We start from the raw sequence: 25,729 nt of genomic DNA on the forward strand, positions 1-25,729 counted from the left end.
GGGGTTGAAGTCATTGTATATTAGCGAACATGATCTGCAACAAAAACGCCACAATTGTATCATTGATGGTTTGCAGTGAACTAGGTGGTATTAGACCCTACTGAAGCTCTAACGGCTATCATTAGAATTACTAAGTTAAAATTACGTCTACATTTTCGGTTACAATTTGTTTGTTATGGCCGTTCCGCTGACAATTCTTAGAGCAGTCAAACTTAGCTGTGTGATTGATTGGCATTGTATCCCCAAACTTTTTGGGTGTGGGTGACTTTGTGACTTATTTATGAATTACTTTTTACGAAGGTGAGGATTCGGTAACACTTACTTGATTCGACACGTGAAGCGCAATGCACGCAAGCTATCCGACCGTTGACTAATGCACCAGGCGAGCTGCACCGTCTCAACTACCATCATCGATGTTACGTTTCATACAGCGCGGAATGTATACGTGAGATCCGCCCCAGGGGTCAGTAATTTGTGTACAGTCTCCGCAAAATAATAGTTTAAATATGGACCATGAAGTTATTCTATTTTGATACAAATCATCGATTTATAGTCTTGAGAAGTCCAGTTCCGCCGCGATCTAAACTAATTACATACTCAGCATATGGTGCTGAGCTTTTGTTTTGGAATAGAATGATTCGCAGGACGCAACAGAAACTTGTTTGCTAATGCTAGTTTTACCGGTAACATTACCAAGCAGTACGCTAATAATTTCTAAATATTGAAAGTCAGGCTTACATGAATGTTGTGATCTTACGTGGTATTCAAGTCTCTAGCTCATACGTTCCTAGTTTCATTAGTAAAGTTGAAATTGTGTTGGAAAGTGAAACATAACATCCGATCTTGCCTATCTAAATAATCTGAAACAAATTTTGACTTACTGAGGTATCAGACTGCTTAAATAGTGAACAACAACATCACGCCCGGACATGAATATGCCAAAAACATCAACTACTAACACTAATTTACTTTCACGCTCTCAAACCAAACAAGAAAAATTGAGTTTAAAGTTCGGCTATAGTTGACATTTATCTTCTTGTATTTACACTTTTTAGCACCGAGTGTTCTAAAACTGCAGCTAAGAATAAAACCCATGCGGTCACACCGCCTTCGCAATCCCCAACCAACTGTAATGTCGGGTCAACCGCAAGTCTGTGTTACCATAGACAAGTGTGAGGCGTTATCTCCGACAATGTCACCCGTATTGTTAAGCAAAATTTCTATGTCGGCTGAGTTACCGTACAGTTGCCCCACAACCCAGAGAAGATGTCAACCAAACTGATGGATCAATCCACAAGTGGGTAATCCCTCATGCAATTCAGATCTGCAAGCTTATTTTTTGGATACACGAAGTCGTCAGGAACCAACAAATAAGAGATGGCCAGGAACCAACAAATGGGAAAGGGCTAAGAACCAAGAAGCAAAAACCGTAAGCTCTACCTCCGAGCATCACCGAATCCATTTCTAAACGCGTTTGCTGTACCTACCTATATGGAGGCAGATCTGGGCGGAATCCCATGCTTCTCGTATTTCCCTATTGCAGAACGAACTCAGTAAAGAAGTATTATTTAAACTCTAAAGACAAAAGAAATTGCCCTCTCATTAATACACAGCATGGTGCTCATGCTTGCGACATTACCATCACTTCTATTACAAATAAGGCACGTATTACTTGAGCAACTGAGGCCAATGACTAATGGGCCAATTGCACATGGGAGAATGAAATGACAAGACTTCTGTGTTTTAGCCACTCATGCTTTTGCCCGGCACTTTTGCCCGTGAGCATAATTTTCCGCCCAGTGTCCTTTCGCTAACCTAGACCATCCGTATAACCTGCATATACACCAAGATCAGGACCGAGATGGCTAACTTAAGCCTTTCCGCATTGAGTGCCGCAACCGCTAAATTCGCCAGCTTTCACTTTCCACTAGAGCTTTGCGTATTGTTTACTCGAGATTCGTAAGAAGAAATAACTGCGCTCTTCGGACGATTGAGTGAAACCTCACTTGATCTACGCGCATAAGCTAGAACCTCCACAACGTTTCCAACGGTTTTAAGGCACATGAAATTTAGATCAAAGGTATTCTGTTGAAAACATCTTCGCCAGTTGTCTTCATCAAGCATTTATTCGAGGTATAACGCGCCCAACTGCAAGCAGCGATAATTGCTGTTAAGTACAGTTCACTTTACTTTTCCGAACCCAAAATCAATTCTGCTCTTAAATCAGCAAGCCCAAAGTTCCTATGCCAGTCACCATGCCAATTTTTCAATTTGATTTCTACGCGAACATTTCTTTTCAAATCATCATTTAAGCCACCTTCCCTTTTGGGATTTAGGATTGGATTTCTATCCCAGAAAAATTATTTTTTCTCTAATCCACTTGATTTTCTACGTGAGTATTTTTTTATGCACAAAATCTTTATTTTTTAGGTACGTCTTCCAGGTGAGAGGTTTGAATACTTTTATGTAATCCGAAGCATTATTTTAGAGATAAATTGTCTACTTGTTACCGTACCTACTTTGCTTCACACTTTGAACCAAGCTATTTAAAAGATTGCTCAAGGAAAAGTACATAACTCCTTAACTAAGCTTGAAAGAATCCGAGTCCCAGATCAATCGTTCTTCGTCATTCCCTTAAATTTTTTTCTGATTATTTATATTTTATCTATAGACTTGCACATCAAATCGCTACTACGAAGGTACCTTTCAACCCTGGTACCTACATACCAGTCCTTTCATACATTCATTCGCATTCGTTCTTTCAACATTAGTCCTCAATCCTGACATTCAATCTTCTGGTCCCATCGACTTAATCATCTTTTTCAATTCTTCAAAACGGTTCTTTTCATTGTTTGAACTTCTAGTGGAGTACCTACGTCAAGATTCACAAATCGGATCGGTCCAATTCATAACGAGAAGCTAAGATTACTTCAATATCGACCAGTCATATTCAACTTGCCCAAAACATTCACTTGTCTACAGGGTTTATGCTGCCAGGAATAACATTCATTCCTTTTTACATCAAGCATTCTTGAATGCAAGTTTAGATCATTGCTTGGGTAGATAAACAGCCCTTAAGTAGCACATTGACGCAGCTCCATCCAGGTCCAGACTATCCATCCACGTAGGCCATCATTGCCCGCTACTTCACGTCCACCACAACAACTCTACCTTTACCTCGAGGCAGGACTAGTATTAGTGAACCGACAGGGGACATCAGTAACAACCCTTTCGTGATCATACGCATTATGGCAAAGAAAAGACTCAATCCCGACATCAAAAGAAGAGTTAGATCAGGCTGTTTAACATGTCGTGATAGGCATATGAAGTGTGACGAACAGCAACCAGTCTGCAAGAACTGCATCAAGTCCAAAAGAAAATGTTACAGAGGAATAAGGTTAAATTTTACTCAATACACCATATATAACCCTGAGGATGCGTTACCTTCAGCTTCTAATAACCCTGTGGATCCGCCTGCCGGTGAATTTAAACTACTCGACCAATCCATAACAATAGCATCCCTATATGCAAATGGGAAGAGACCCTACAAGCCTTATTTACACCTTCACAACGCTGAAGATTTGATAGAGTCTGACCTTCAATATCGACAAGATATTTATAATCCAGTTCCTTTGAAGGGCGATGTTACTTCGGCACATTCAAACAATGAATCCAATGAGCATTCCAGTACAGCATTAGAATCTTCATCTATAACAATCCAGCAAAAAATAGAAAATGCTCCTAATTTTGATCAAGATACTATACCTGAGAACTTTGACATAACGAACTTGCTACTAAACAACAGCTATTATGCAAACCAAAATGCTTCTAGTTCGTATACTACAACTCCTGGACCTCAACAGTCACTTTCACGAGTTTCTAACTCTGAAGAGGAGATTCAATTGCACCTGCAATTACAAGTTCAGACACTGCAACCTTCAGATAGACATCTACAAATCCTACAAGAGCAACATCAACTTCGACAACCTGAACCACCACCATCTCATGTGCAGCAATCTGCGCAGACTCATAGAGATTCCTTAACTATTCCTATTTCGCATTCCCAGTCAGACTTTTCAAACCTTTTAAATCAACCACCTCCTACTTCTACGATGAACTTTCCTCCAAACCTCAACATTCACGTCTATATTAGGCTTATCGAAAAAGAGAAATACTACTGGTTCTTGGATCTATTCAATGAACTTAGCATCTGGAAATCTGTCATACCGTCGTATTGCCTAAGAGAATTAGAAACTGGATCTGGAGAAAACAAGCAATTCTTATTAAATTGCTTGTTAAATTGTTCCATTTATGCCAATATTAATATAGTTGACCTTCTTGATCAACAAAAGAGAGAGTGGTATTACGTTAGAAACACCAGTCCCATTGAGCCGGAAAGCATTAAATTGTTCGAGAACTTATTGATTAGTATAACATTGATTCTTTTAGGTGTGCATCTTAAATTGAATCGAAACGAGTGTACACCATTCACTAAAATTGTTCTTAACAACCAGATTAAAATCTTCAACAAGGTCCTACAAAAGCTAAGGAGTATTTTACAGTCAGCCAACTTCCATTCAATTCTATTAATTAATTCAGTCCAATCCATTATTATCTTAAAGTACTTTATCATGAAAAAGTTTGCATTTGAAGTAGACACAGAGGTATCAACTGACCTCTCGAATCCTTCAGCTCCAGTCATTTCTTCCGGTGATCAACCTATCACGTCAATTCAATTTTCGAATCCGTTTGCGCATGCTTCAGGATATGAGGTTTCCATCAAACAGGAGGGCAAAGATGAATTTTCGGAAGACCTTGAAGAATCAGATCATGGAGGGAATGAAGAAGATGATGATGAACATCTGGGGGAGCAATCTGACCTTGAAGATCTCGATGAAGAAATTATTTATCCAGATCCAAACGAATTCGCTCACTCTTTCCAAAGTCAATCTGGGTATCTTGAGTCAAGTATTGGTACAAGCGGACTTCTCACTAAATTTCTAAAGTTGAGCCAATTCGAGATTTCCAATTTAAATTCTTCATTTGAAAGGTTCGACATCCCTCAAACACCAATGTTTACTGCTGAATTACCTGTTTCGACCTATAAAAGTGACTCTCTGAAACTAAGGGCTTATACGTGGTATCTTATCAAATTAAATTACATTACTCGTCATCCAAACTGCAAGTCAATCCAAGTTGATTACAATTTCATTTTTAGAGACAGTAATATAATTCTTCCAAAAATGGGTCAGTCCAGTCCTACAGAGCCTAGCTTAGAATTCGAACAATCAGCATCTGCCAATCATAGGATTGTACTTCCAAACGAGCGTGGGGTGGCTATCAATCTTCTCCGAGAATTTATCAATAAGTTAATTCATATTCACGATGGACAGGTGGTGCAAACTTCCAACCTGAAGTTAATTACTATTTTGAGAATCATCGATGAGTCAATGGTGGACGAATCCATTAAGATTGGGTGGAGAAGTTCTTTTGAGTGGACTCTACTGAACATCTCCAATGAGGAGTACGGTATGGATGGCAAGAGGAAGGGTGGGACCAATGAGTTGGAGCCGTATTAATATTCCGAATCAAGTTTTTAACTTGAGTATTGGAGTATTGCTGAATCTTTAGCCTTTAACCTTTTCCATAATACATATGATCTAATAGTATATGACACTGCTTCTATCGAATTGTAACGAAACGATCGTAGAGTAGCTTCAAAATGTGGTGTGATCAAGATGCAAAAGTCGAGGAAATCTAGCGAGCGTTGCTTGCTCCAAAAGTGAGCATTGGCAGCCGGTACCGTAAATCCCACCGGGGGAGCAGGGTTGTCCGCAACCGAGAAACATAGTGTAAAATTAACTAAATTATCTAATTTAGTATTTTTCATGTGACACCGGGAAAAATCACAACAACATTATTATGCATGATGGCGAACGCCCTTATGCCTTCACGGAATTTTCCGAAAGCACAGGGTCGGAAACCGTTGCCTACTGAGCACTTTGGGAAAGTAGCGAAAGCTGGCCACTCGTAGGTGGAATCACAACAATAATAACCCTCCTGGGTGCTAGAATTTTGCACCTATTCTGCACAGGTTGGGAACCTCGCCAGAAGCCCCCACTCAGGGTCTGCGTATTGTGGCCTCATAGGGTGGGTGACGCGAGAGATGGTACATGCCACGAGGGGGGTGCCTGGCACCACTATTGCAACATTCCCGTCGAAAACCGAGCCAACCTTCCTCAACAGGTATGGAGAACGGGGAACCAGCGAATTTCGGGGGTACATAAAAATAACGCTACCAGTTGAATCAATGTGGCGTTTCGCCTAAGATAAGATGCCGTGTAGCATGGGTGATGCAATGCAGGATGCTGGGGGAACCGTTAGCGGTGGAACCATAGCCAGCACTGTGCAGCCGCGCAGCGGTAAAAGCAGAGGAGCGTTGGGTGATCAGGGAGCTACAATGGCCCACCACGAGGAGTGGGGTTCGATCGCGGCCGGTGAAATATGCTCAATTGCTGGATCGAAGTGTAACTGGTGGCACCTCTGCAAGATATCACCCTAGATAGCTTAAAAGTGTCAAGGCTCAAGTGACCTATGGGTGCAGCGCGCAGGCCTGCGGCAGTGACGTCCGCTGGGATCGGATGGGCACGCATCTGTGGACAGGCCCAGCCCGGGATCACATGCCAATTGCTGGAGGTGAGCTCGCTAGAACTATCCCATTGACCGGCCCAGGCTACGGTTGCAGCAGCATGGGGGACCGCCCTAGCCAGCACGCGCCTGTTGACAGAACTACCAGTGCAACTACAATAGTCGTAGTTTTCAACGGTGCAGGTGGCTAAAACGCACATCATGCGTGCAGCCATATCGTCGTGTAGATCCGCATAATTCACGGCCAGGTTGAGTCCACGCGAACCACCTGCCAGCGCGGTATACATTTGTGGCGGCGGCGTCTGCTTCTGTACACGAGCACAAGGATCTCAAGTGCATCTTGCACCAGAGCGTTGGCGCATGTACGACGCCGGGGTAGCCTGGACGGACCAGCCGTTGGCAACCTCCATCTTGTTCAGAACGCAGCGTCCAGGGTCCCAGTGGTGGGCACTCATGGACACTTCCAGTAGACTGAGGGACGAAAACGCGAGCACCCCCACCAAGACAGTGGGGTTGGTGGGACGTGCCGTACCGTCGTAAACGTTACCGAAACCTTATCCGCCCTAACTACTGGTTGGGGCCGTTTGTGTCTGCAATGGAAAGGGGCCAGTTCTAGACTGGATTTGACAATGTAACAGAAATAACCCCTCAGGAATGCCTGCCGCTTTGGGTCCATGTCTGGTGTTGGTGCCAATGGCTGTTGGAGCTCTGCACCCGGTGCAATACGGAGTGAAATATGCATGTCTGCTTTTTGATGCTGCGATATTTCTACAATCGTATAACTTCATCTGGAACCTGGCGGCCCGGTTGTGGAAATACGAGATGACCCAATCCGGAAAACCTGGGGCACAGGCGGTGTTCCGACCCGTGTGGCTGTGTGCTTGGGACGTGGTATTTACTGGGCCGGCGTCCGCCTCCGTTTCCTGGGTCCCGCTGTCTGCGCTGGTGGACCGCTGCCGGCCGCGCCAGCCCAATTTGCGGTCTCGGAGTCAATTTTCGCCCTGGGTGCGCCGCCCTTTGTGTCACCGTCGCCAGGCGCTCGCCCCGTGCCCTAGGGGTTACCCGGCCGCAAAATTTTCACCTCTCCATATGAATTGACAATTTTTGTCTACTACCGCCAACTCTTCTGACCACTACAAAATGTCTTTAGGAACTTTATACTTCAGCGAAAGAACCAGAGCCTGGATCCCCAAGGCTGTCATCAAGCACTTCGACTTGGATGTCAAGATCGTCGATGCCTCTGGAAAGGACTTCACCGACAAGTTCCCATTGGGCAAGGTCCCAGCCTTTGCTGGACCAAAGGGCTTCAAGTTGACCGAAGTCATGGCCATCACCATCTACTGTATGTATAGCATTGCTTGCCACCTAAATGATGAGAAATTTTTTCAAATTAAACAGTTATCCCTGTCTTAATAGATCATGTCGAGAATTCATACTCTGAAGGTTTACATGTGGCGAGAGCTGATGATCAGCACATCTCCATTGACACATACTAACATCTAGTGATCAACCTCGCCGACCCTAAGTCCAAGTTGTTGGGTAAGAACGCAAAGGAGTACGCCGAAGTGTTGAGATGGGCCTCCATCACCAACTCCGAACTTATCGGTAACCAAATGAAGGTCATCAAGCCATTGCTCGGTGACGTTCCATACAACAAGAAGAACGTCGATGAGGCTGCTGAATACACTGCCAAGATCATCGCTGTTTTCGAAGCCAGATTGGCCAACTACACCTACTTGGTTGGTGAAAGATTGACCATCGCCGATATCTTCGGTGCTGCCGGTTTCGTCAGAGGTTTCCAACACCTTTACGCCGACGAATGGCAAAAGAAGCACCCTAACGTCACCAGATGGTTCAAGACTATCATCAACCAAAAGATCCTCCACGACGTTCTCGGTGACTTCACCTTCGCTGTCAAGCCTCTCGAATACACTCCTCCAAAGAAGGAAAAGAAGGCCCCAGCTCCAAAGAAGGAAGCTGCTCCAGCCAAGAAGGAAGCTGCTCCAGCCCCAGCTGCTGACGAAGAGCCAGCTCCTGCTCCAAAGCCAAAGCACCCATTGGAACTTTTGGGTAAGCCAAAGGCTGCTTTGGACCAATGGAAGAGAGTCTACTCCAACGAAGAAACCAGAGAGACTGCCATTCCATGGTTCTGGGAAAACCAGTACGACACCGAAGACTGGTCCTTGTGGAAGGTTGACTTCTTGTACAACGACGAATTGACCATGACTTTCATGTCCAACAACTTGATTGGTGGTTTCTTCAACAGATTGTCTGCTTCCACCAAGTACATGTTCGGTTGTATGGTTGTCTACGGTGAAAACAACAACAACGGTATCACCGGTTTCCTCTTGGTCAGAGGCCAAGAAATCTTGCCAGCTGTTGATGTTGCTCCAGATTACGAATCCTACAAGTACACCAAGTTGGACGGTTCCAAGGAGGAAGACAAGAAGTTCGTCAACAACATGTTGGCCTGGGATGAACCTGTTGTCGTCAACGGTGAATCCAGAGAGATTGCCGACGGTAAGGTCTTCAAGTAAACGGACTCGTTGGATAACTAATCCAGTTACTCTTATTGGTTCAATTCGGAATTTTATAGGAATAAATGTCTTTTTATGAGATATCATGTAGATCCGCTCGACACACCCGTGAAGGCCCAGAAGTGCCACGAGTTTTGTGTTCATTAATTAATTTAATTTTGAGTCGCTGAGAACTCTAAATTTATGAAGCAATACTAAAATTAATATGAAAAGGTGAAAAGAGCGTCAAATTGTAGATTTAGTAACCATGCAATAGTAATAGATTCAATTTATCACTGTTCCTTAGTAAGAAGTACAATTATTAGAGAATACAAAAAATATGTAAAATTGCTGAAAATCTTGAATTTCTTAAGTTTACTATGGTACTTCTTAGTTGGTAGTATTTTCGGCAATTTCACAAAATCTGAACATTTTTCAGCAAAATCCTCAGAATTACGATGAATGTAATGGCTGCCATTAATACAGCAAAGTACTATAACCTTTTCAAAGAAATTGTTTTTGGCTCTATTAATTACCAGTATCGAACAAAAATCGTTTAAATACTTAATCGAAATACTATTTCAGGGTTATTTATGTGTTATAATATAAAATAGTAGGTTCTGACCTTAGAAATTAATAGTTAAAAGATAATGATAGTAAGTTGCCTACGGGAATGGACACAACGCAATCTTTAGTGAAATAAGTCTTGTCACAAGGTATTACGCTCTACCATTTCTGCCATTCGACCACCTCTGCAAATATAAGTAGGTATCCACTTATAAACTTAGATGGATACATTTTCAACTAGGGATTGTTTTGTCACAATACCTCCATCTCCTGTAGCTAATTATTTACTAAGATTGCCAGTTGGTATACCAAGCCGCACTAGGACACTACAGTAGGAAATTATAGGTGAGAATGCCCCCAAACTATATTCTTAAATAAACAATGTGCAACCACACTTACTATAACAGTTGCTCACATTGCCATTGGACCACTCTATCGTTTGAGAAACAGCAGACAAGAAGCTTTGTAACAAACGAATTAAAAATAGAAATGCACTCATCATAGTAGCAGAATGCGATGAAATATCGTAGTTCAGCAGGAGATTGCTCCTTCGATAACAGTGAATAGGTTGAGACTTTCCGCAACTAAAAAGGCTACAATTCGCTACTATACACATCACATTTGACTAGGAGCCAATAGTGGCACAATTTATCTTCACCGTCGCGGTACTGCGAATTTCAGATCTGAAAACATCCGTACTTCACGAGACGAATCGAAATGAAACGAGTCGTATCAGCCAGCAGCCTGTAGGATCTTCCACTTTAGAAGGAGCCTAGAAGCCCTCTTACTTGCCCCCGAGACGCCCCTTTCTCCCTTCCGGGCTTGTGAAGTATCCACTTGCCCGACATGGACCCTGCCACACGACATGCGCGACACCATACGCGACCTCCACGTGACTACAACTCAATCCTCCGATCAACAGAAAACTTTGACACCACCACGGTTTCTCCAAACGAGAAGCTCAACATCCCGGCAATCCACACCCAGCCGGATCCTCGTTGCACGCGTCCCACATAGCCAGACACCCGCCAAATCCGGACCAATTGATCCCAGCACTTCTACCATGGCGCTTCCCATTTTCAAGAGCCCGTTCATACGTAACATACGAAGGAGACCTTTGTCGGTGATTGTTCCGATAAGTGTGATTTTGGTGATATACTACCTCTTTTTCAGTGCTCCTTCTGTGTCTACCAAAACCACCCCCAAGTACAACTACAACAAGATCTCCAAGGGGTGGTTTGCTAAGAACAGAGATTCTGTGATTCTTCAGAACTTGCCCAAGAACCACATCAGCCACTATGACTTGAACAAGTTGACCAACTCGCCTGACGCGTTGGCTCAGCAAGAGGAGGTGTTGCTCTTGACCCCCATGTCTAAGTTCGTTCCCGAGTACTGGAACAACATCAACGCGTTGACCTACGACCACTCGTTGATCACCTTGGGGTTCATTCTTCCCAGAAACACCGATGGAGAGGTTGCGTTGAAAGCATTGGAGTCCTCTATCAAGGACCTCCAGTCTAAGAACAAGTTGAACTACAAGAAGATCGTGATCTTGAGACAGGACTCTAACTCGTTGGAGAGCCAGAAGGAACAGGACAGACACGCATTGAGCGTCCAGAAGGAGAGAAGAGGCATGATGGCCTTGGCCAGAAACTCATTGGTTTTCACAGCGTTGTCTCCCGACCACTCGTGGGTCTTGTGGTTGGACGCAGACATCGTCGAGACTCCTCCTACTTTGATCCAAGACTTGACGATCCACAACAAGCCTGTTCTCTCTGCCAACGTGTATCAGAAATTCATTAACAAGGAGACCAACCAGGAGGAAATCAGACCTTATGATTTCAACAATTGGGTCGAATCCGACGAGGGTTTGGCCATCGCCGCCAACATGGCTGATGACGAGATTATTGTGGAAGGTTACAGTCAAATTGCCACCTACAGACCTTTGATGGCTCACTTCTACGACCCCAACGGTGACGTCTCTACTGAGATGCCTTTGGATGGTGTTGGAGGTGGTGCTGTATTGGTTAAGGCCGATGTTCATAGAGATGGTGCCATGTTCCCATCGTTTCCATTCTACCACTTGATTGAGACCGAAGGTTTTGCCAAAATGGCCAAGAGATTAGGGTATGAGGTCTTCGGATTGCCCAACTACTTGGTCTACCACTACAACGAGTGAACTCTATTTAGTTGATTATGTATTGTAATTGCATTTGAGTTATTTTGCGTAGTAAGGAAGACTGAAGACTATGTAAGACGTTTTAAAAGGGTCTTATTAACCTGAATCAAGGAATTCGAGCTACTCTCCAAGTTACTCCGAGTCTGTTTTCTAATTCAATCGAGCTAATTCGGACAATTTTACGTTAATATAATTTTTGGCTTTGGTATTGATACCATTATTGGTAGCCTTCCTCTACTCATAATTGATTCATTAATAGAGCGTTAATAGTAAGCTTACAATAATATAAGTATTTATAAGAATTGAGAGCAAAAATTAAACATCGTGAGTAATTCATGGAATTGATATTCAATTTAATTCGTTTTTGGCGAAACCAGTTACAGAGTAATACTACTATCAGAACACAAGAGCTTCAATGGCACTACCTGAACTTGTCAGCTCTATTGAAGTATGCTTTGTGCTATTTTTTTCCCGCAATGCTATGGAATGTCTCTTCTACTGTGATTAAAAATTAAAATTTTTGATTCTGTTCACAATTAAGGATAGTAACTTTAAATTACTTCTTTTTTATCCTAAATGCCGTAATTAGGGTCAGCATCCCCCAACACTTCTCTAGGGCGAGAAAGAGTATTTGCTGTGGTATTTGTGGATGCCATGATAAAAGAAGAACCAAAAGGCTGAAATTAGATAAGATTAAACGTCAGCGGTCCTGAGTATGAGATTTTTTAGAATTCAGCCTCCGAAGATGATTCATTTCGGAGCAAGTCCCGCTTATTCAACACTCATTGAGGCCCGATTGTCGTTCCATTTTATACACTTTCTTACTGTTACTGCGAAGCGCCAATTATTTTTATAAATGTACACACTATGGATAATTGGAGTGAAATATTTGTTAACCACAGACCCGTACCGCATCTGTTGCCCATCGCTCCCTGAGCAGGATCACAAAATTCGCAGCCTATAACCTCCTAACACATAGGAAGAGATTTACAAAGAAATCGTGGTCCTGATTGGGCCAAAAGCTGCGAACTTGAACCCCTCTCCTAGCATGCCATAACCCACCAGTATGCGGTGCTTAAGAGCCAGTTCGGCCCGTCCCAGCCCCCAGCCCCTGTTGGCCATCCCTGGCCCTGGTATCTCATCCCGGTTATATGCACACCAGGATGAGCGTGCCGCATCCAGTAATTTCCCCTCGCCGCACCGATTTTTTTCAGATGAGGTCAATAATTCAAATTTATTCTCCCATCCTTCACTCTTCCACCAGTACCTCCCACCAAAATGCAACTCTCATGGAAGGATATACCAACTGTGCCAACAGCAAATGATATGTTGGACATTGTTCTTAACAGAACCCAAAGAAAAACCCCCACTGTCATTAGACCTGGGTTTAAAATCTCCCGTATTAGGGCTTTCTACATGAGAAAGGTCAAGTTCACATCCGATGGGTTTGTGGAAAAGCTCAACGATATGATCACCGGATTCCCCAACATCAACGATGTCCACCCCTTCCACAGAGACTTGATGGACACCTTGTACGAGAAGAACCACTACAAGGTCTCGTTAGCTGCTGTGTCCAGATCCAAGACCTTGATCGAACAGGTGGCCAGAGACTACGTCAGATTGTTGAAGTTTGGTCAGTCGTTGTACCAATGTAAGCAATTGAAGAGAGCTGCTTTGGGTAGAATGGCCACCATTGCCAAGAAGTTGAAGGATCCATTGGTGTATTTGGAGCAAGTCAGACAACATTTGGGCAGATTGCCAAGTATCGACCCCAACACCAGAACCTTGTTGATCTGCGGGTACCCCAACGTCGGTAAGTCTTCGTTCTTGAAGTGTATCACCAAGGCTAACGTCGAGGTCCAGCCATACGCTTTCACCACCAAGTCGTTGTACGTGGGTCACTTTGACTACAAATACTTGAGATTCCAGGCCATCGATACTCCCGGTATTTTGGACAGACCCACCGAAGAAATGAACAACATCGAAATGCAGTCGATCTATGCCATTGCCCATTTGAGATCGTGTGTGTTATACTTCATGGACTTGTCGGAACAGTGTGGATTTTCCATCGAAGCCCAGGTCAAGTTGTTTGACTCCATCAAGCCATTGTTCGCCAACAAGTCGGTGATGGTCGTCATGAACAAGAGTGATATCATCAAGACCGAGGATTTGGCTCCCGAGAAGCAGGAATTATTGAAGGAAATGGCCAACTTTCCCGGTGTTGAAATCATGCACACCTCCTGTTACGAGGAAACCAACGTCATGGAAGTCCGTAACAAGGCCTGCGAGAAGTTGTTGACTGCTAGAATCGAACAGAAATTGAAGGGTACTGCCAGAGTGAATAACGTGTTGAACAAGATTCACGTTGCCAGACCACAAGCCCGTGACGACGTCGACCGTTCTGCTTTCATTCCTGAGGGAGTCAAGGCGTTGGAGAAGTACGACGTCAGCGATCCTAACAGAAGAACTTTGGCCAGAGACATCGAAGCCGAAAACGGTGGTGCTGGTGTGTTCAACATCAACCTCAAGGACAAGTACTTGTTGGAAGACGACGAATGGAAGAACGATATCATGCCAGAAGTGTTGGACGGTAAGAACGTCTACGACTTCTTGGACCCAGACATCGCTGCCAAGTTACAAGCATTAGAGGAAGAAGAAGAGAAGTTGGAAGCCGAAGGCTTCTACGACTCCGACTCCGAAATCGAAGACGAGGAAATCGAAGACATAAGAGAAAAGGCCAACTGGATCAGAGACAAGCAAAAGAAAATGATCATCGATGCCAGACACAGAAAATCTTTGAAGAACAAGGCGCTCATGCCAAGAGACCAGATCAAGAAGTCTTTCGGTGAGATGGAAGAGCACATGTACTCGTTGGGCCACGACACCAACAAGTTGAGAGAGAAGGTCGGCAAGGCCAAGGCTGGCAAGGAGTTGTCTGGTGTGGACATCTTGAAGAAGAACCAAGGCATCAGATCTGCCAAGATCTCCAAGAAGCAAGCCCCAGTCAACCAGCCTAACAGACTCAATGATGGTGTCAGTGATGGAGCCATGAGATCGCAAGCAGAAAGATTGTTGAAGGTCCAAAGAAGAGACAGAAACAGAAACGCCAGACAAGGTGAGGGTGACCGTCACAGCACTGCCATGTTGCCTAAGCATTTGTTCAGTGGTAAGAGAGGTATTGGTTCTACCGACCGTCGTTAGAGGGTTTTCGGATTCAACATGTTGGCCACTCGTTGGTCAGTGACTGTTCAGTTAGCTTGTCTAGTTCATCGTCGTAGCCGTCGGGCTATTGTTTATTTAGTCATAATTGTGTAATAGGTTTAGTAATATAAGCATGGAAAGTAAGACGTGATGGGCGACCTACTCGTAGTTGACATGCATGCGTATGCCTGTACATACGAGCTGACGTGCATGCATAGGCAGTTGATGTTCTTACATGAAGTTGCATGCGTACACCCAACGGTTATGCAAGGATGATCCACCTCACGCCGTCACCGGTCACCATCACGGTAGTGCCACGGAACAATGCCCGCACGCCTGGAATGTTCGGATCAATAGACTCGGGCAAGGCGGCATCGGAGCAACCACCACTGCACCAAGCCCTCGTCATTGGCTGTAGCCGTTCCAACATCGTATTTGATCCCTCTGACAGGAGAGTCCCGCAGCCGTTGCGCAGCTTCTGGCGTATTGACGTGGGTGCCTGCACCGCCAACCCTGTCTTTCCAACAATAGGCAACCACAGTCACCACAGCTGTCGGAGCAGGTTCCACAACAACCGTTTGCCGACGTCCCTCCGACAGGGACGCGAGCACCAAGCCCCACTGGCCCACCTCCAGGGTGCCCACCACACCGGAACTGTGGTGGACCCAAAATCCCGTGCACTTCTGACATCGGGATTCGCTTCCTTTTGTGTCACCCAGCCCTTAAGAGATAAGAGATAAAGACAGCCCCCGACTATTGTCGTTTGACTCATACGGACCGTCATACTTATACTGTCCATTGCCTGGCTGTCATTCAGCTCCTTACTCTTGCCACTCCATCTTGGCTTCAACTCCCCCAACTCCATCAGCTCCTTTAGCTCCTGCAATAGATCGGAATTTCATCTACCCTCTACCACCCTCTACCATCACGAGAACTCCAAAAGCTCCACAAGACCTCCATTCTAGCCTGACGTGCACCATGAGCATTGCCGTCCCCAAGTCCGACGTTCAGTCCATGAGACTTCCCCCCAAGTCCGCCAGGTCCAGAGGGTCCTCCCACCCTGCTAACCGAGCAGCAGATCACCCTCCTGGCACCAAGCGTATCAGCGTCAAGGACCCTCGTACCTCCGACGTCGGTGCCTTCAGCTTTGCCAGCGTCAACGCGGCGCTTCCGCCCAACACTGGCCCAGCAGGAACCGTGCCTGTCAACGGCAGCTCGTCCTCGTCCTCGTCCAACTCCAAGAACTTGAGCCACGTCCCGTGCAAGTTCTATAAGCAGGGAATCTGCCAGGCAGGAAGCTCGTGTCCGTTCTCCCACAACTTGGATGGAACTTTGGCTGCTGATAAGTTGCCGTGCAAGTACTTCCAGAAGGGCAACTGCAAATTTGGCTTGAAGTGTGCCTTGGCCCACTTCTTGCCCGACGGAACACGAGTCAACTCTAAGAGCCTCATGCTGGGGTCAGGATACCACCAGTCGAGTCGCCGTGGCCACCACCACGGCCACCAAAACAGTTCTAGCAGCAGCCACACGCGGTCCAACTCGAATTCCCAGCCGCCTGCTGCTCCCACCAGCCATTCAAACGCTGCTAGTACCTCCACCAGCCTCTCTAGCACCCACCAGACCCGTTCTGACCTGCTTCCAACAGCCAACACTCATATCTGGAGCCATCCCAGCGACCCTCCTTCCACTTCGCAGCCAATTGATATCTCTCTCAGCGCGTACGAAAACTATTCGCCACCTAGAGCTAGCACCAGTGCCAGCAAAGTGGCCCAGTTCATCAACGTCAGGACGGTTTCGCAGCCATCGTCGTTGAGCCAGGACCTCGCCAGTGCTTTTGGGTCCAAAGTGTTTGCAGACTACCCCAGCGCCAGCTTGCTGGGTTCTTCTGGCCCTTCTGGCCCTTCGTCCCAGCAGTGGTACCAGTCGTACTCTGCAGCCAATTTGTCGTCGCCACCCTCGAGCTTCTCCAGTAGCGCCAATCCTCCTTTGGTGCAGTCGCCACCAGGCTCCAGTTTCAATCCTTCGTTGAGCAACAGCAGGTTCTCGTTTGCATCCAGACCCTCGCCGCAATTGGCGTCCCCGTCGTACTACTACCACAACAGCAACGACTCGTCGGCCATTGTGGACGACGACTCATCCAACGGCGGCGACGACAGCGCCGTGTTCGAAGAGGACTACGTGCCAGGATCGTTGAGCGACATCATCTTGACCCCCCAGGAGTTGATCCGACGAGACTCGAGGTCCCAGTCGGGCACTTTGTTGGTGAGACCAAGCTTGAGCAGCATCTTGGACACCAAGGAAGAGGCGTTGGACTCGGAACCGCTGTGGGGCCAGAAGGCCCATGCCCACAACTTTCAAAATGAAGCGTTTAGAAAAACGACGATAACCGTTCCAGAGGTGCACGAGGACGTGTTTCTCATGGACTGATCCCATACTGTAAGGCTTTTGTGCCAGCCGGTCTGGGTATAACTTGCTCATAACAGTCTGAGCATGGCTCTACGATTTGACGACTTAAAAGTACCTATACGGTTGTTTTAAAATAGGTTATAAAAGATGGATACTATGGTTAGGTTTGGTTTATTTCTGCAATATGTTTTTAGAAACACTGGTGATAATATATGTTTACAATAGAGAAGGTATGAGCGACAAGGTGAGACGGTAGTCATGGGTGTTATTTCCAGACTGAACCATTAACTTCCGGGAGCCATTGACCAGATGTGAGCCTGTGGTATGCTGGGATTATCTGAGCAGTTGAGCTCACACCTATAATGTGTGGAAATTATTTATTTGAGTTTTCGAATCACATTATATGTCTGTATTTAATACTGCAGATCCACTAATATCACTATGTCAGTGATTATTATTACCAACAACGCAATCTGAAGAAGAGAGTGGATATGACTTCTGCAGTAATGTGATTAAGATCGCTGGTTATTAATATTTTAAGATTATATTAACATGTCTGCTCTTATTACATTAATATGACTGATTACCAATTTGACTGATTACTATTTACGGGTCATGACTATGTACTGGGATCAATTGGCTCAGTTTGAACCGATCTTTTTAGGGTTTTCTCTGTAGATATCACCACTGGCCTTGGTGAAGGCCATCATGTACTTGACGTTGGTGAACTTCTCGTCTGGAGTCACTTTTCTGATGTGGTCAGACTCGAACAAAGTTCCAGCCAAGTACATCTCGCCAGTGTATGGGTTTAGGGTGTAGACCAAGTAGTCCTGGACGGTTCTGACGGTTTCCTGCGACTCTCCTCCTCTTTCGATGATCACCTTTTGTTTGGTTCTAGCCTTCAACACAAACTGTATGTACATGGTTATTTCGTTTGCGTCCGGCAACACATTGAAAGAAACTACCTTGGGGTTGGACTCGAGCGACAAGAGCTCCCACTGGAGCTTGGAGTCGGTAGGGAAGGTCTTAGCTCTAGACACCAAACTGTTGGTCACTTCCACACAGCTGACCTGTCCCAACTGCTTCTTCAAGTATTGCTCTCTCTCAGCAAACCTCTTGCTGCACCCACTGGCGAAGATCTTGTTGGTCTTGACAAACAAGTCGATGGCATTGTCCTTCCACTCGTTGAAATGCAACTTCAAGCCAGTTTCTCTTCTGTATTTGATGATACTGTAGGTATTGACCACAAACGCACCCAAACGTCTGAAAATCAACTTGTGCCACGAGCTGGGAGGGCAGTCTCTGAATCTGGGAGGGATGTAGAAGTCAGCCATCACTCCAATGAAGTTCAATGGCACTTGTGATATGTCACCTGACTTGGGCACTTTTCTTTTGGAGGGAGTGGTGGACGCATATCTGAATGCTGGCAAGACTGGCTTGCTGAGCATAAGCCCTGGGAGTCTGGCCCCGACGGTTCTGATCATTGTGGTTCGAGTTGGAGTGGAGGCCTGAAAAATTTGATAACCACGTATACACGTGCCGAAAGATCACGTGAACATCTCTTTCGCGGTGATCAAAATTTCCCGATGAGATAGCAGCTTATTGTAGTAGCACAGTTATAACGCCGCTTTCCAGCTCATACCGCCACATTTCGCCTGGAAACGTACCGCAAGCTAGACTCACCACTGTCATCTGATTTTCAGGCCAAAAAACTGTCCAAATACCTTTGGAATAGTGCAGAAAACGAGCCCCACAACCAGGCGATCCGATTGCAATATAACATTGAAAGACTACCGTTTTTCCAACCAGCAACAGTTTTCCCATAGTTCATCATGCCTACAGCCCAGCCCAAGGGAGGCAAGCAGAAGCTTGCTCCCGAAAAAGAGAGATTTCTTCAGTGTTGTGGAGACATTTCTCTCGAACTTGTGGCATCTTTAAAGACCTCCAAAGACATCAACCTTAACGGACTCATCATCAGATACGCAAAGAAGTACAAGCTCAAGCAGCAGCCCCGGTTGACAGACATCATCTCGTCCATTCCCGATCAGTACAAGAAGTATCTCATTCCCAAGCTTAAGGCAAAGCCAGTCAGAACCGCATCAGGTATTGCTGTGGTTGCAGTGATGTGCAAGCCACACAGATGTCCTCATATTGCATACACCGGTAATATTTGTGTCTACTGTCCTGGTGGCCCTGACTCCGATTTCGAGTACTCCACCCAGTCATATACTGGGTACGAACCCACATCCATGAGAGCTATCAGAGCCAGATATGATCCCTACGAACAGTCCAGAGGCAGAATTGAGCAATTGAGACAGTTGGGACACTCCATCGACAAGGTGGAATATATCATTATGGGTGGAACGTTCATGTCGTTGCCAATCGACTACAGAGAAGAGTTCATCACCCAGCTTCACAATGCATTAAGTGGGTACAACGGACGAGATATCGACGAGGCTATCCGGTTCTCCCAGCAGTCCCAAACCAAGTGTGTTGGTATCACCATCGAAACGAGACCCGATTACTGTACCGAAACCCACTTGAGTGATATGTTGAAGTACGGTTGCACCAGGTTGGAAATCGGGGTGCAGTCTGTGTACGAGGACGTCGCTAGAGATACCAACAGAGGCCACACCGTTAAGGCTGTGTGTGAGACCTTCGCTGTGGCTAAGGATGCTGGATACAAAGTGGTTTCGCACATGATGCCGGACTTGCCCAATGTTGGCATGGAAAGAGACTTGGAGCAGTTCAAGGAATACTTCGACAATCCCGACTTCAGAACCGACGGTTTGAAGTTGTACCCCACATTGGTGATTCGAGGCACAGGTTTGTACGAATTATGGAAGAAGGGGCTTTACAAGTCATACAACGCCAATGCGTTGATCGATCTCGTGGCCCGTATCTTGGCGTTGGTGCCACCATGGACCAGAATTTACCGTGTTCAAAGAGATATCCCCATGCCGTTGGTCACTTCGGGTGTCGAGAACGGTAACTTGAGAGAGCTTGCATTGGCCAGAATGAAGGATTTCGGAACCTCCTGTAGAGATGTGCGTACCAGAGAAGTCGGCATCCAAGAGGTCCACAACAAGGTCATTCCCGACCAGATCGAATTGATCAGAAGAGACTACTATGCCAATGGTGGTTGGGAGACCTTCTTGTCGTACGAAGACCCCAAGCAAGATATTTTGATTGGGTTGTTGAGATTGAGAAAGGCCTCCAAGAAATACACCTACAGAAAAGAGTTCAAGGACCAGCCAACCTCTATCGTGAGAGAATTGCATGTGTACGGGTCAGTGGTTCCCTTGCATTCCAGAGACCCCAGAAAGTTCCAGCATCAAGGCTTTGGTACTTTGTTGATGGAAGAAGCTGCCAGAATCGCTAAGGAAGAGCACGGCTCCAGCAAGATCAGTGTTATATCTGGTGTTGGTGTCAGAAATTACTATGCCAAGTTGGGCTACTTTTTGGATGGTCCTTTCATGTCCAGAATGTTGGACGATGACGAGTAAGCCGTCATGGATTGTATTTAGGTATTATTTAGTGATACTAATTAACGGTATTGAAGAATAGAATAACAGTATACTTATATTTACGAATATTGAACATTGGCATAGGAGAAAATGTACTATTATTGTGAACAACAATTTGGGACAATTGTCAGCTACTATTATGTCTTTTAAATTATCCGTTGAACTATTCTATGTAACTATTACATGGTGATTTTCTCAACTTTACTGTGTTTGAAGCAATAACTTCCTAAATCAGGCACATTATATAAATTGAAATTCTCAACTACATTCTTGAAACAATCTTACTATGGTCCTTTGTGTTGCAATAAATCTAGATTATATAATTATGCAATTGAAACAGCTGTGTGACGAGTTAACACAAGATCACGGAAATTCCATGATCAATGTACATACTACAGAGTTCAATAATACATTATCTATCATAAAGGAATCTATGGGCTAGTGCCGAACACGACATGTATTTCGACGTAAAAGTTAAATCAGCCAAGTGGAAACTTGACAGTGAGGATGCTTATCTGTAGTTGAACAGCCGCTATCGAGGCACTTCACCATATATGCAAAATCACAAAAGTCTATCGGTTCATGAAATTTCTATTGGCGACCAACCCTCCTTTATGTAAAGCTGGTGGTCTGACTTTGTTTCGCAACAAGGACTGGACATTCTCGATATTGGGAGGCGTCTGTCCCAAAGAAGCCACTGAATTTTTGAGACTGCTTGATCTGCTCACCGACTTCTTCTCGTCTAGAGCATTTACTCGAGCGGTTACCAGTTCAGCCATGTGAGGATCCACATCTCTGTACTTAATTAACCACGAGTTATTCAACAAGGCAGCGTAAGAGGGCCTTAACTCAGGGTTCTTGTTCAAGCATGACTTAACAAACATCTGTGCTTCCTTGGAGTAGTAAGCTGGATCCAACTTAGGAGGGTCACCATCAACAATAGCACTCAATTGTGAGAAGATGTTACCATAAGTCTCAGTGGGGTATGGATAATGGCCCGCAGCAACTTCTAAAATAGTCAAACCAAGCGACCAAACATCCGATTGTACGGAGTAGGTAGCATCATCGGGATTCACACTCTTGATTCTCTCTGGTGCCATGTATGATTGACATCCGATATTAGTTTTGGCCAAGGAAGCCACAAGATTTCCAGAGACTCCAAAATCACAGAGCTTGATCTTACCCAAAGTATTGACCAAAATATTGGTAGGTTTAACATCTCGATGGATGATGTTATGTTCGTCTTTCAACTCTTTCAATCCCCGAATAACACATTCGGAGATATAGGCCAAAGACGCCTCATCTTGAAGTCCTCTTTCTTTACCATAAACCTTGTCAAGAGATCCAGCATCCATGTATTCCATACACATGTAGACGGCACCCTCAACGAAGAATGCACCATAGAAATCCACGATGTATGGCGAGTCACACTTGTGTAAAATCTCGAGTTCCATCAAGATCTGGGTGAATTTGGATTCATCCAATTCCAAACGGACTTCCTTCATAGCCATGGTGACCCCTGTTGGCTTGTGTAACACTTTGGAAACGGAACCGTAGTTACCTCTTCCCAATTCTTCAATGTATTCCATGTCCTCCAAGGAGATACGGAAAGATGAGCCTGAAGAAAAATCAACACCTTTGGAATGTAACGAAGCTTTACCAGCGAAATTCAACTGACCAGACTTGATGTCCACGTATTTTGAGTAGTTGGCAAACAATCCCTGCAACTGTGGTTTCTTGTCGTCGTCTTGTTTGGACTCCTCGGCAGCGGAGTCACTGCTGGTGCTATTCGAGCGACGGTGCTGAGGAAGATCGCTATTGCTGGCATCGAGATTTAACTTGAAATTGGGCTTGTTCTTGCGTTCTGACAACCTTCTTGAGATGCCACCTGTGGTCTGCAATGGTGGAGATACCACATCCAGAAAGCCGGGCCCACTGGGGTTATTATTATCTAGATTTATGGGTTGGTTTAATGCTTGTGAGTTTGCTGGGGGAGAATTGGCCATTGCGCTCATATCGAGCTTCATGCCTCTGCGTTGCGACAACGACGGTTTTTTCTTGAGGTCGACGGTAGGATTACCTGCGAATCTGGGGGTATTCTTGGAGTCCGGGAACCGGGCCATTGCTTGGGGAGTGGCATTGGAAGTGAGCCCAAGCGAATTGGAGGGCGTGGGATGCTGTGGAGGGGCGTCTATAACCGCAGGGGGTGCTTGGTGGCCAGTGCTGATCTGGGGAGACGGAATCGAGTATATGGGAGCCGAGTCGTTGGCTGACAACGACCTCTTGTTGGCAGGGTGATCTTGCGACAACGAAGGAAGCTGAGGCAACGGCTTGTTAATTGAGGCTGCTGGGGGGCTTGCATGGCCTGGCAGGTTGATGCCCTTCGTACGCTTCTGCTGGAACGCCAAGAGACGAGCCTTGATGTCGCTACTCAACTGGGGAGCCGAAGAGGTNCCCATGGGGGGCGACTGAGGCGCCTTGGGGGTATGCACTTGGGGAGGAAGCTGCGATGCTGGCGTGTGGGGGCTGTCTGATGGGGTTTCGTTGGAGTCGTTGGAGGCAGCAGCCAAGGACGAGGCGTCTGTTTTCAACGAGAGCTTGTCGATGTCGGGGAGATTGTTATGTGACATGGTTGAAATGCAAAGGAGGGTGGCAGCAGAGGCGTAAATGGTGATTGGAGGTGATTGGAGGATTGAAGGATCGGAGGACTGGTGAGTTTCGATGTGTTTGGAGTGATTTGGAGAGGTCTATGGAGCCGCTAAAAAGTGCTCGGACCGTTCTGGTGCCAGCTGTTGGCAGGTATTGAAGAATGGGAGACTGTAAGCACAATCTGGGAGCCTGCTGGGCCTGGAGGGAAGCGTCTTGTACCAGGAGAGAGTCCCGACGAGGAGGTGGTGGGTGTAGGGACACGGGTGGCGCTGTAAGGAACGGAGGACGCGTGGAACAGGCAGACGCTGGTGCGGGAAGCTCAGTGGTGGCGACTCTGGTACTGCCGGAGAAATGTGGCTACCGATAAAGAGTAGGGTAGATGGCGGCTGCCTAATTGCTGGGTTGCCGGTGGTGACAAAGCTGGGGCTGTCTGCAGGACGCTGGTACGGAAGTTCAGCGTAGGGGCGTTGCTCGCAACCGGTCCCCTGGGCGTGGCGGGGGGCGTGGTGCGGGCTGGCGCATGCTTGCGCGCGCTAGCTACAGTATTTCACCAGGCTCCAGGGCCCCTAGCGGCAGACGCACAGTGTGCGTCGCTAGGCCAGGGCCCCACGGTACCGGCGCGGGAGCTGGCGAGGGAGGGTAGCAGGGGGCACCAGCTGGTTGTAGGCTCTACGTTTGGGGCGGGTGGCGGCGGATGGTAGTAGACTACCCTCCCCACTACACTTGCTAGGGAGGACCCGCCTGAGCTGAAGATCCAGAGGTCCGCCTTGCGGCTCGTAAATAAGCTTCTTCTGGTGGGCCATCGCATGCACTGGAACCGATTGTTTGGCTTCTAAGTATAGCCTGGACTGCGAGACAAATGGCCGATGGCCAATAGGAACGCCGTGGGGACTGCAACGGCTGGTGGAGGCAGCAGGAGGCGCCGTGATGGCGCCAGATGGGCAAAGGGGCCGTTACGATGCCATTAGGGCGGGACGGTGAGGTAACGGTGCAGGTAATTTGTAATTGTGAGGCAGAATCCAGATAGAATTGCGGAGAATTTTCCGTGGTGGTGAGGGCCGATCCAGCGAGTAGAGTAGCGAGGCGAAGTAGAAGGGCATTTAAGCCAAGGCACTGGTCGAGGCAACGGAGTCAACGAAGTGGAGAAATTTCTGGATGTGGTTGCTAATCATGGCTGGTGGGATCCGGAAATGCCGGGCCAGACGGGGTTCAGTCTGCATCGATTGTGGCAGGAATTGTGACACATGTGGAAGAATTCGATAGGATGACAGGCTCAAGCATGCCAAGGGCAGCGTTAGGAGCCGTTAATGTGTCTTCGACTCTCCTTGGCACAAGGACTAGTAATGCCTCAGTATGCCGCAACGTGCCTCCCCGGGCACCCCGAGACGCTCTCGCTATGCATCGCGACTCTTCTCGGTATCCTCGCTGCAACTCTCGCTACTGGCAGTACCTCTAGCTATGCACCGCAATCCTCGGCACACCCTTACTATTTCGGATACCCTTCGGAATGCCTCGCTATTCCTTCTGTGTACACTAATGAAACTCAGTAGCATAACCGTACAATACTCCCTGATTTATCCAGCATTAGTAAGTATGCTTTGTATTACATCTCACTCAGGAGGAATGCATCTTATAGGATATAATAATATTCGTATATTACTTGGTTTAGTTTATTGTTTTCTAATGCACAGATAATTATCTCTCTGGTGGTCCTGTGCCCCTTCTATAGCTGAGCGAGGATTGTTGCCATTTTATCTAGGTTAAATACGTAAGAGAAGTTGGAGGTAGATCTATCTGAAAATTTATGGGGAACTATAATTGTATTGAGATCCTATGAGAAATTTTAATTTAGTTGTAACGATATTCGGATCATTATTAGCTTACCAGAACAGACCATCTACAGAGGTAATTGTTCAATCCCAGTTCTTCTACTTATTCGAGGAAGTTCTTCCAGATATGGTCTAATTTTCTTCGAAGGGCGTTGAAACGCTGCAGGTACGATAGCTTTGAGAGATCTACTGGCAACGCCTTTGAGA

The 25,729-nt window shown here is 46.1% G+C and overlaps 12 protein-coding genes across 12 annotated transcripts; 8 read left to right on the forward strand and 4 right to left on the reverse strand.

Moving 5' to 3' along the window:
• Nucleotides 1–3,248: 3,248 nt before the first annotated feature.
• On the forward strand, nucleotides 3,249–5,507 carry AHR1 (Zn(II)2Cys6 transcription factor AHR1; the record flags this gene model as incomplete). The annotated part of the gene is made up of 3 exons (XM_020208571.1): nucleotides 3,249–3,831; nucleotides 3,892–4,697; nucleotides 4,872–5,507. Coding segments are annotated over 3 exons (2,025 nt in total), but the record flags the coding sequence as incomplete, so codon positions are not given.
• A 478-nt stretch (nucleotides 5,508–5,985) lies between these two features.
• On the reverse strand, nucleotides 5,986–6,370 carry CANTADRAFT_251157 (uncharacterized protein). The gene has a single exon (XM_020207328.1). The coding sequence runs from the start codon at nucleotides 6,283–6,285 to the stop codon at nucleotides 6,082–6,084; it is 204 nt and encodes a 67-aa protein (XP_020064384.1). The 5' UTR covers nucleotides 6,286–6,370; the 3' UTR covers nucleotides 5,986–6,081.
• Nucleotides 6,371–6,455: 85 nt separating this feature from the next.
• Nucleotides 6,456–6,935, reverse strand: CANTADRAFT_22018 (uncharacterized protein; the record flags this gene model as incomplete). Its single annotated transcript, XM_020206774.1, has 1 exon — nucleotides 6,456–6,935. One exon carries the CDS (start codon nucleotides 6,933–6,935, stop codon nucleotides 6,456–6,458), a length of 480 nt encoding a protein of 159 aa, XP_020064385.1.
• A 183-nt stretch (nucleotides 6,936–7,118) lies between these two features.
• CANTADRAFT_251223 (uncharacterized protein) lies at nucleotides 7,119–8,003 on the forward strand. Its single transcript, XM_020207329.1, has one exon. The coding sequence runs from the start codon at nucleotides 7,303–7,305 to the stop codon at nucleotides 7,744–7,746; it is 444 nt and encodes a 147-aa protein (XP_020064386.1). The 5' UTR covers nucleotides 7,119–7,302; the 3' UTR covers nucleotides 7,747–8,003.
• On the forward strand, nucleotides 7,789–9,185 carry CAM1 (translation elongation factor EF1B gamma; the record flags this gene model as incomplete). Its single annotated transcript, XM_020209897.1, has 2 exons — nucleotides 7,789–7,990; nucleotides 8,152–9,185. 2 exons carry the CDS (start codon nucleotides 7,789–7,791, stop codon nucleotides 9,183–9,185), a joined length of 1,236 nt encoding a protein of 411 aa, XP_020064387.1.
• Nucleotides 9,186–10,771: 1,586 nt separating this feature from the next.
• MNN9 (mannosyltransferase complex subunit) lies at nucleotides 10,772–12,160 on the forward strand. The gene has a single exon (XM_020207703.1). The coding sequence runs from the start codon at nucleotides 10,795–10,797 to the stop codon at nucleotides 11,908–11,910; it is 1,116 nt and encodes a 371-aa protein (XP_020064388.1). The 5' UTR covers nucleotides 10,772–10,794; the 3' UTR covers nucleotides 11,911–12,160.
• A 1,028-nt stretch (nucleotides 12,161–13,188) lies between these two features.
• NOG1 (putative GTPase) lies at nucleotides 13,189–15,111 on the forward strand (the record flags this gene model as incomplete). The annotated part of the gene is made up of 1 exon (XM_020210038.1): nucleotides 13,189–15,111. One exon carries the CDS (start codon nucleotides 13,189–13,191, stop codon nucleotides 15,109–15,111), a length of 1,923 nt encoding a protein of 640 aa, XP_020064389.1.
• Nucleotides 15,112–15,174: 63 nt separating this feature from the next.
• Nucleotides 15,175–15,970, forward strand: CANTADRAFT_251385 (uncharacterized protein). Its single transcript, XM_020207334.1, has one exon. It carries the CDS (start codon nucleotides 15,357–15,359, stop codon nucleotides 15,849–15,851), a length of 495 nt encoding a protein of 164 aa, XP_020064390.1. The 5' UTR covers nucleotides 15,175–15,356; the 3' UTR covers nucleotides 15,852–15,970.
• Nucleotides 15,971–16,326: 356 nt separating this feature from the next.
• On the forward strand, nucleotides 16,327–16,533 carry CANTADRAFT_30914 (uncharacterized protein; the record flags this gene model as incomplete). The annotated part of the gene is made up of 1 exon (XM_020208379.1): nucleotides 16,327–16,533. A coding segment is annotated over one exon (207 nt), but the record flags the coding sequence as incomplete, so codon positions are not given.
• A 1,517-nt stretch (nucleotides 16,534–18,050) lies between these two features.
• On the reverse strand, nucleotides 18,051–19,003 carry CANTADRAFT_26247 (uncharacterized protein; the record flags this gene model as incomplete). The annotated part of the gene is made up of 1 exon (XM_020207704.1): nucleotides 18,051–19,003. A coding segment is annotated over one exon (845 nt), but the record flags the coding sequence as incomplete, so codon positions are not given.
• Nucleotides 19,004–19,148: 145 nt separating this feature from the next.
• Nucleotides 19,149–21,124, forward strand: ELP3 (Elongator subunit). Its single transcript, XM_020207705.1, has one exon. It carries the CDS (start codon nucleotides 19,350–19,352, stop codon nucleotides 21,021–21,023), a length of 1,674 nt encoding a protein of 557 aa, XP_020064393.1. The 5' UTR covers nucleotides 19,149–19,349; the 3' UTR covers nucleotides 21,024–21,124.
• Nucleotides 21,125–21,616: 492 nt separating this feature from the next.
• PBS2 (mitogen-activated protein kinase kinase) lies at nucleotides 21,617–23,482 on the reverse strand (the record flags this gene model as incomplete). The annotated part of the gene is made up of 1 exon (XM_020208305.2): nucleotides 21,617–23,482. A coding segment is annotated over one exon (1,866 nt), but the record flags the coding sequence as incomplete, so codon positions are not given.
• Nucleotides 23,483–25,729: the final 2,247 nt, after the last annotated feature.

Source organism: Suhomyces tanzawaensis, assembly GCF_001661415.1.
Source record: "Suhomyces tanzawaensis NRRL Y-17324 unplaced genomic scaffold CANTAscaffold_4, whole genome shotgun sequence".
Classification (NCBI taxonomy): Eukaryota; Fungi; Ascomycota; class Pichiomycetes; order Serinales; family Debaryomycetaceae; genus Suhomyces; species Suhomyces tanzawaensis.

What these genes read in the sequence shown, in the direction of transcription:
- CANTADRAFT_251157 (XM_020207328.1), bottom strand. Translation starts at nt 6,285, where the DNA reads ATGTACCCCCGAAATTCGCTGGTTCCCCGTTCTCCATACCTGTTGAGG.
- CANTADRAFT_251223 (XM_020207329.1), top strand. Translation starts at nt 7,303, where the DNA reads ATGCCTGCCGCTTTGGGTCCATGTCTGGTGTTGGTGCCAATGGCTGTT.
- MNN9 (XM_020207703.1), top strand. Translation starts at nt 10,795, where the DNA reads ATGGCGCTTCCCATTTTCAAGAGCCCGTTCATACGTAACATACGAAGG.
- ELP3 (XM_020207705.1), top strand. Translation starts at nt 19,350, where the DNA reads ATGCCTACAGCCCAGCCCAAGGGAGGCAAGCAGAAGCTTGCTCCCGAA.
- CANTADRAFT_251385 (XM_020207334.1), top strand. Translation starts at nt 15,357, where the DNA reads ATGCGTACACCCAACGGTTATGCAAGGATGATCCACCTCACGCCGTCA.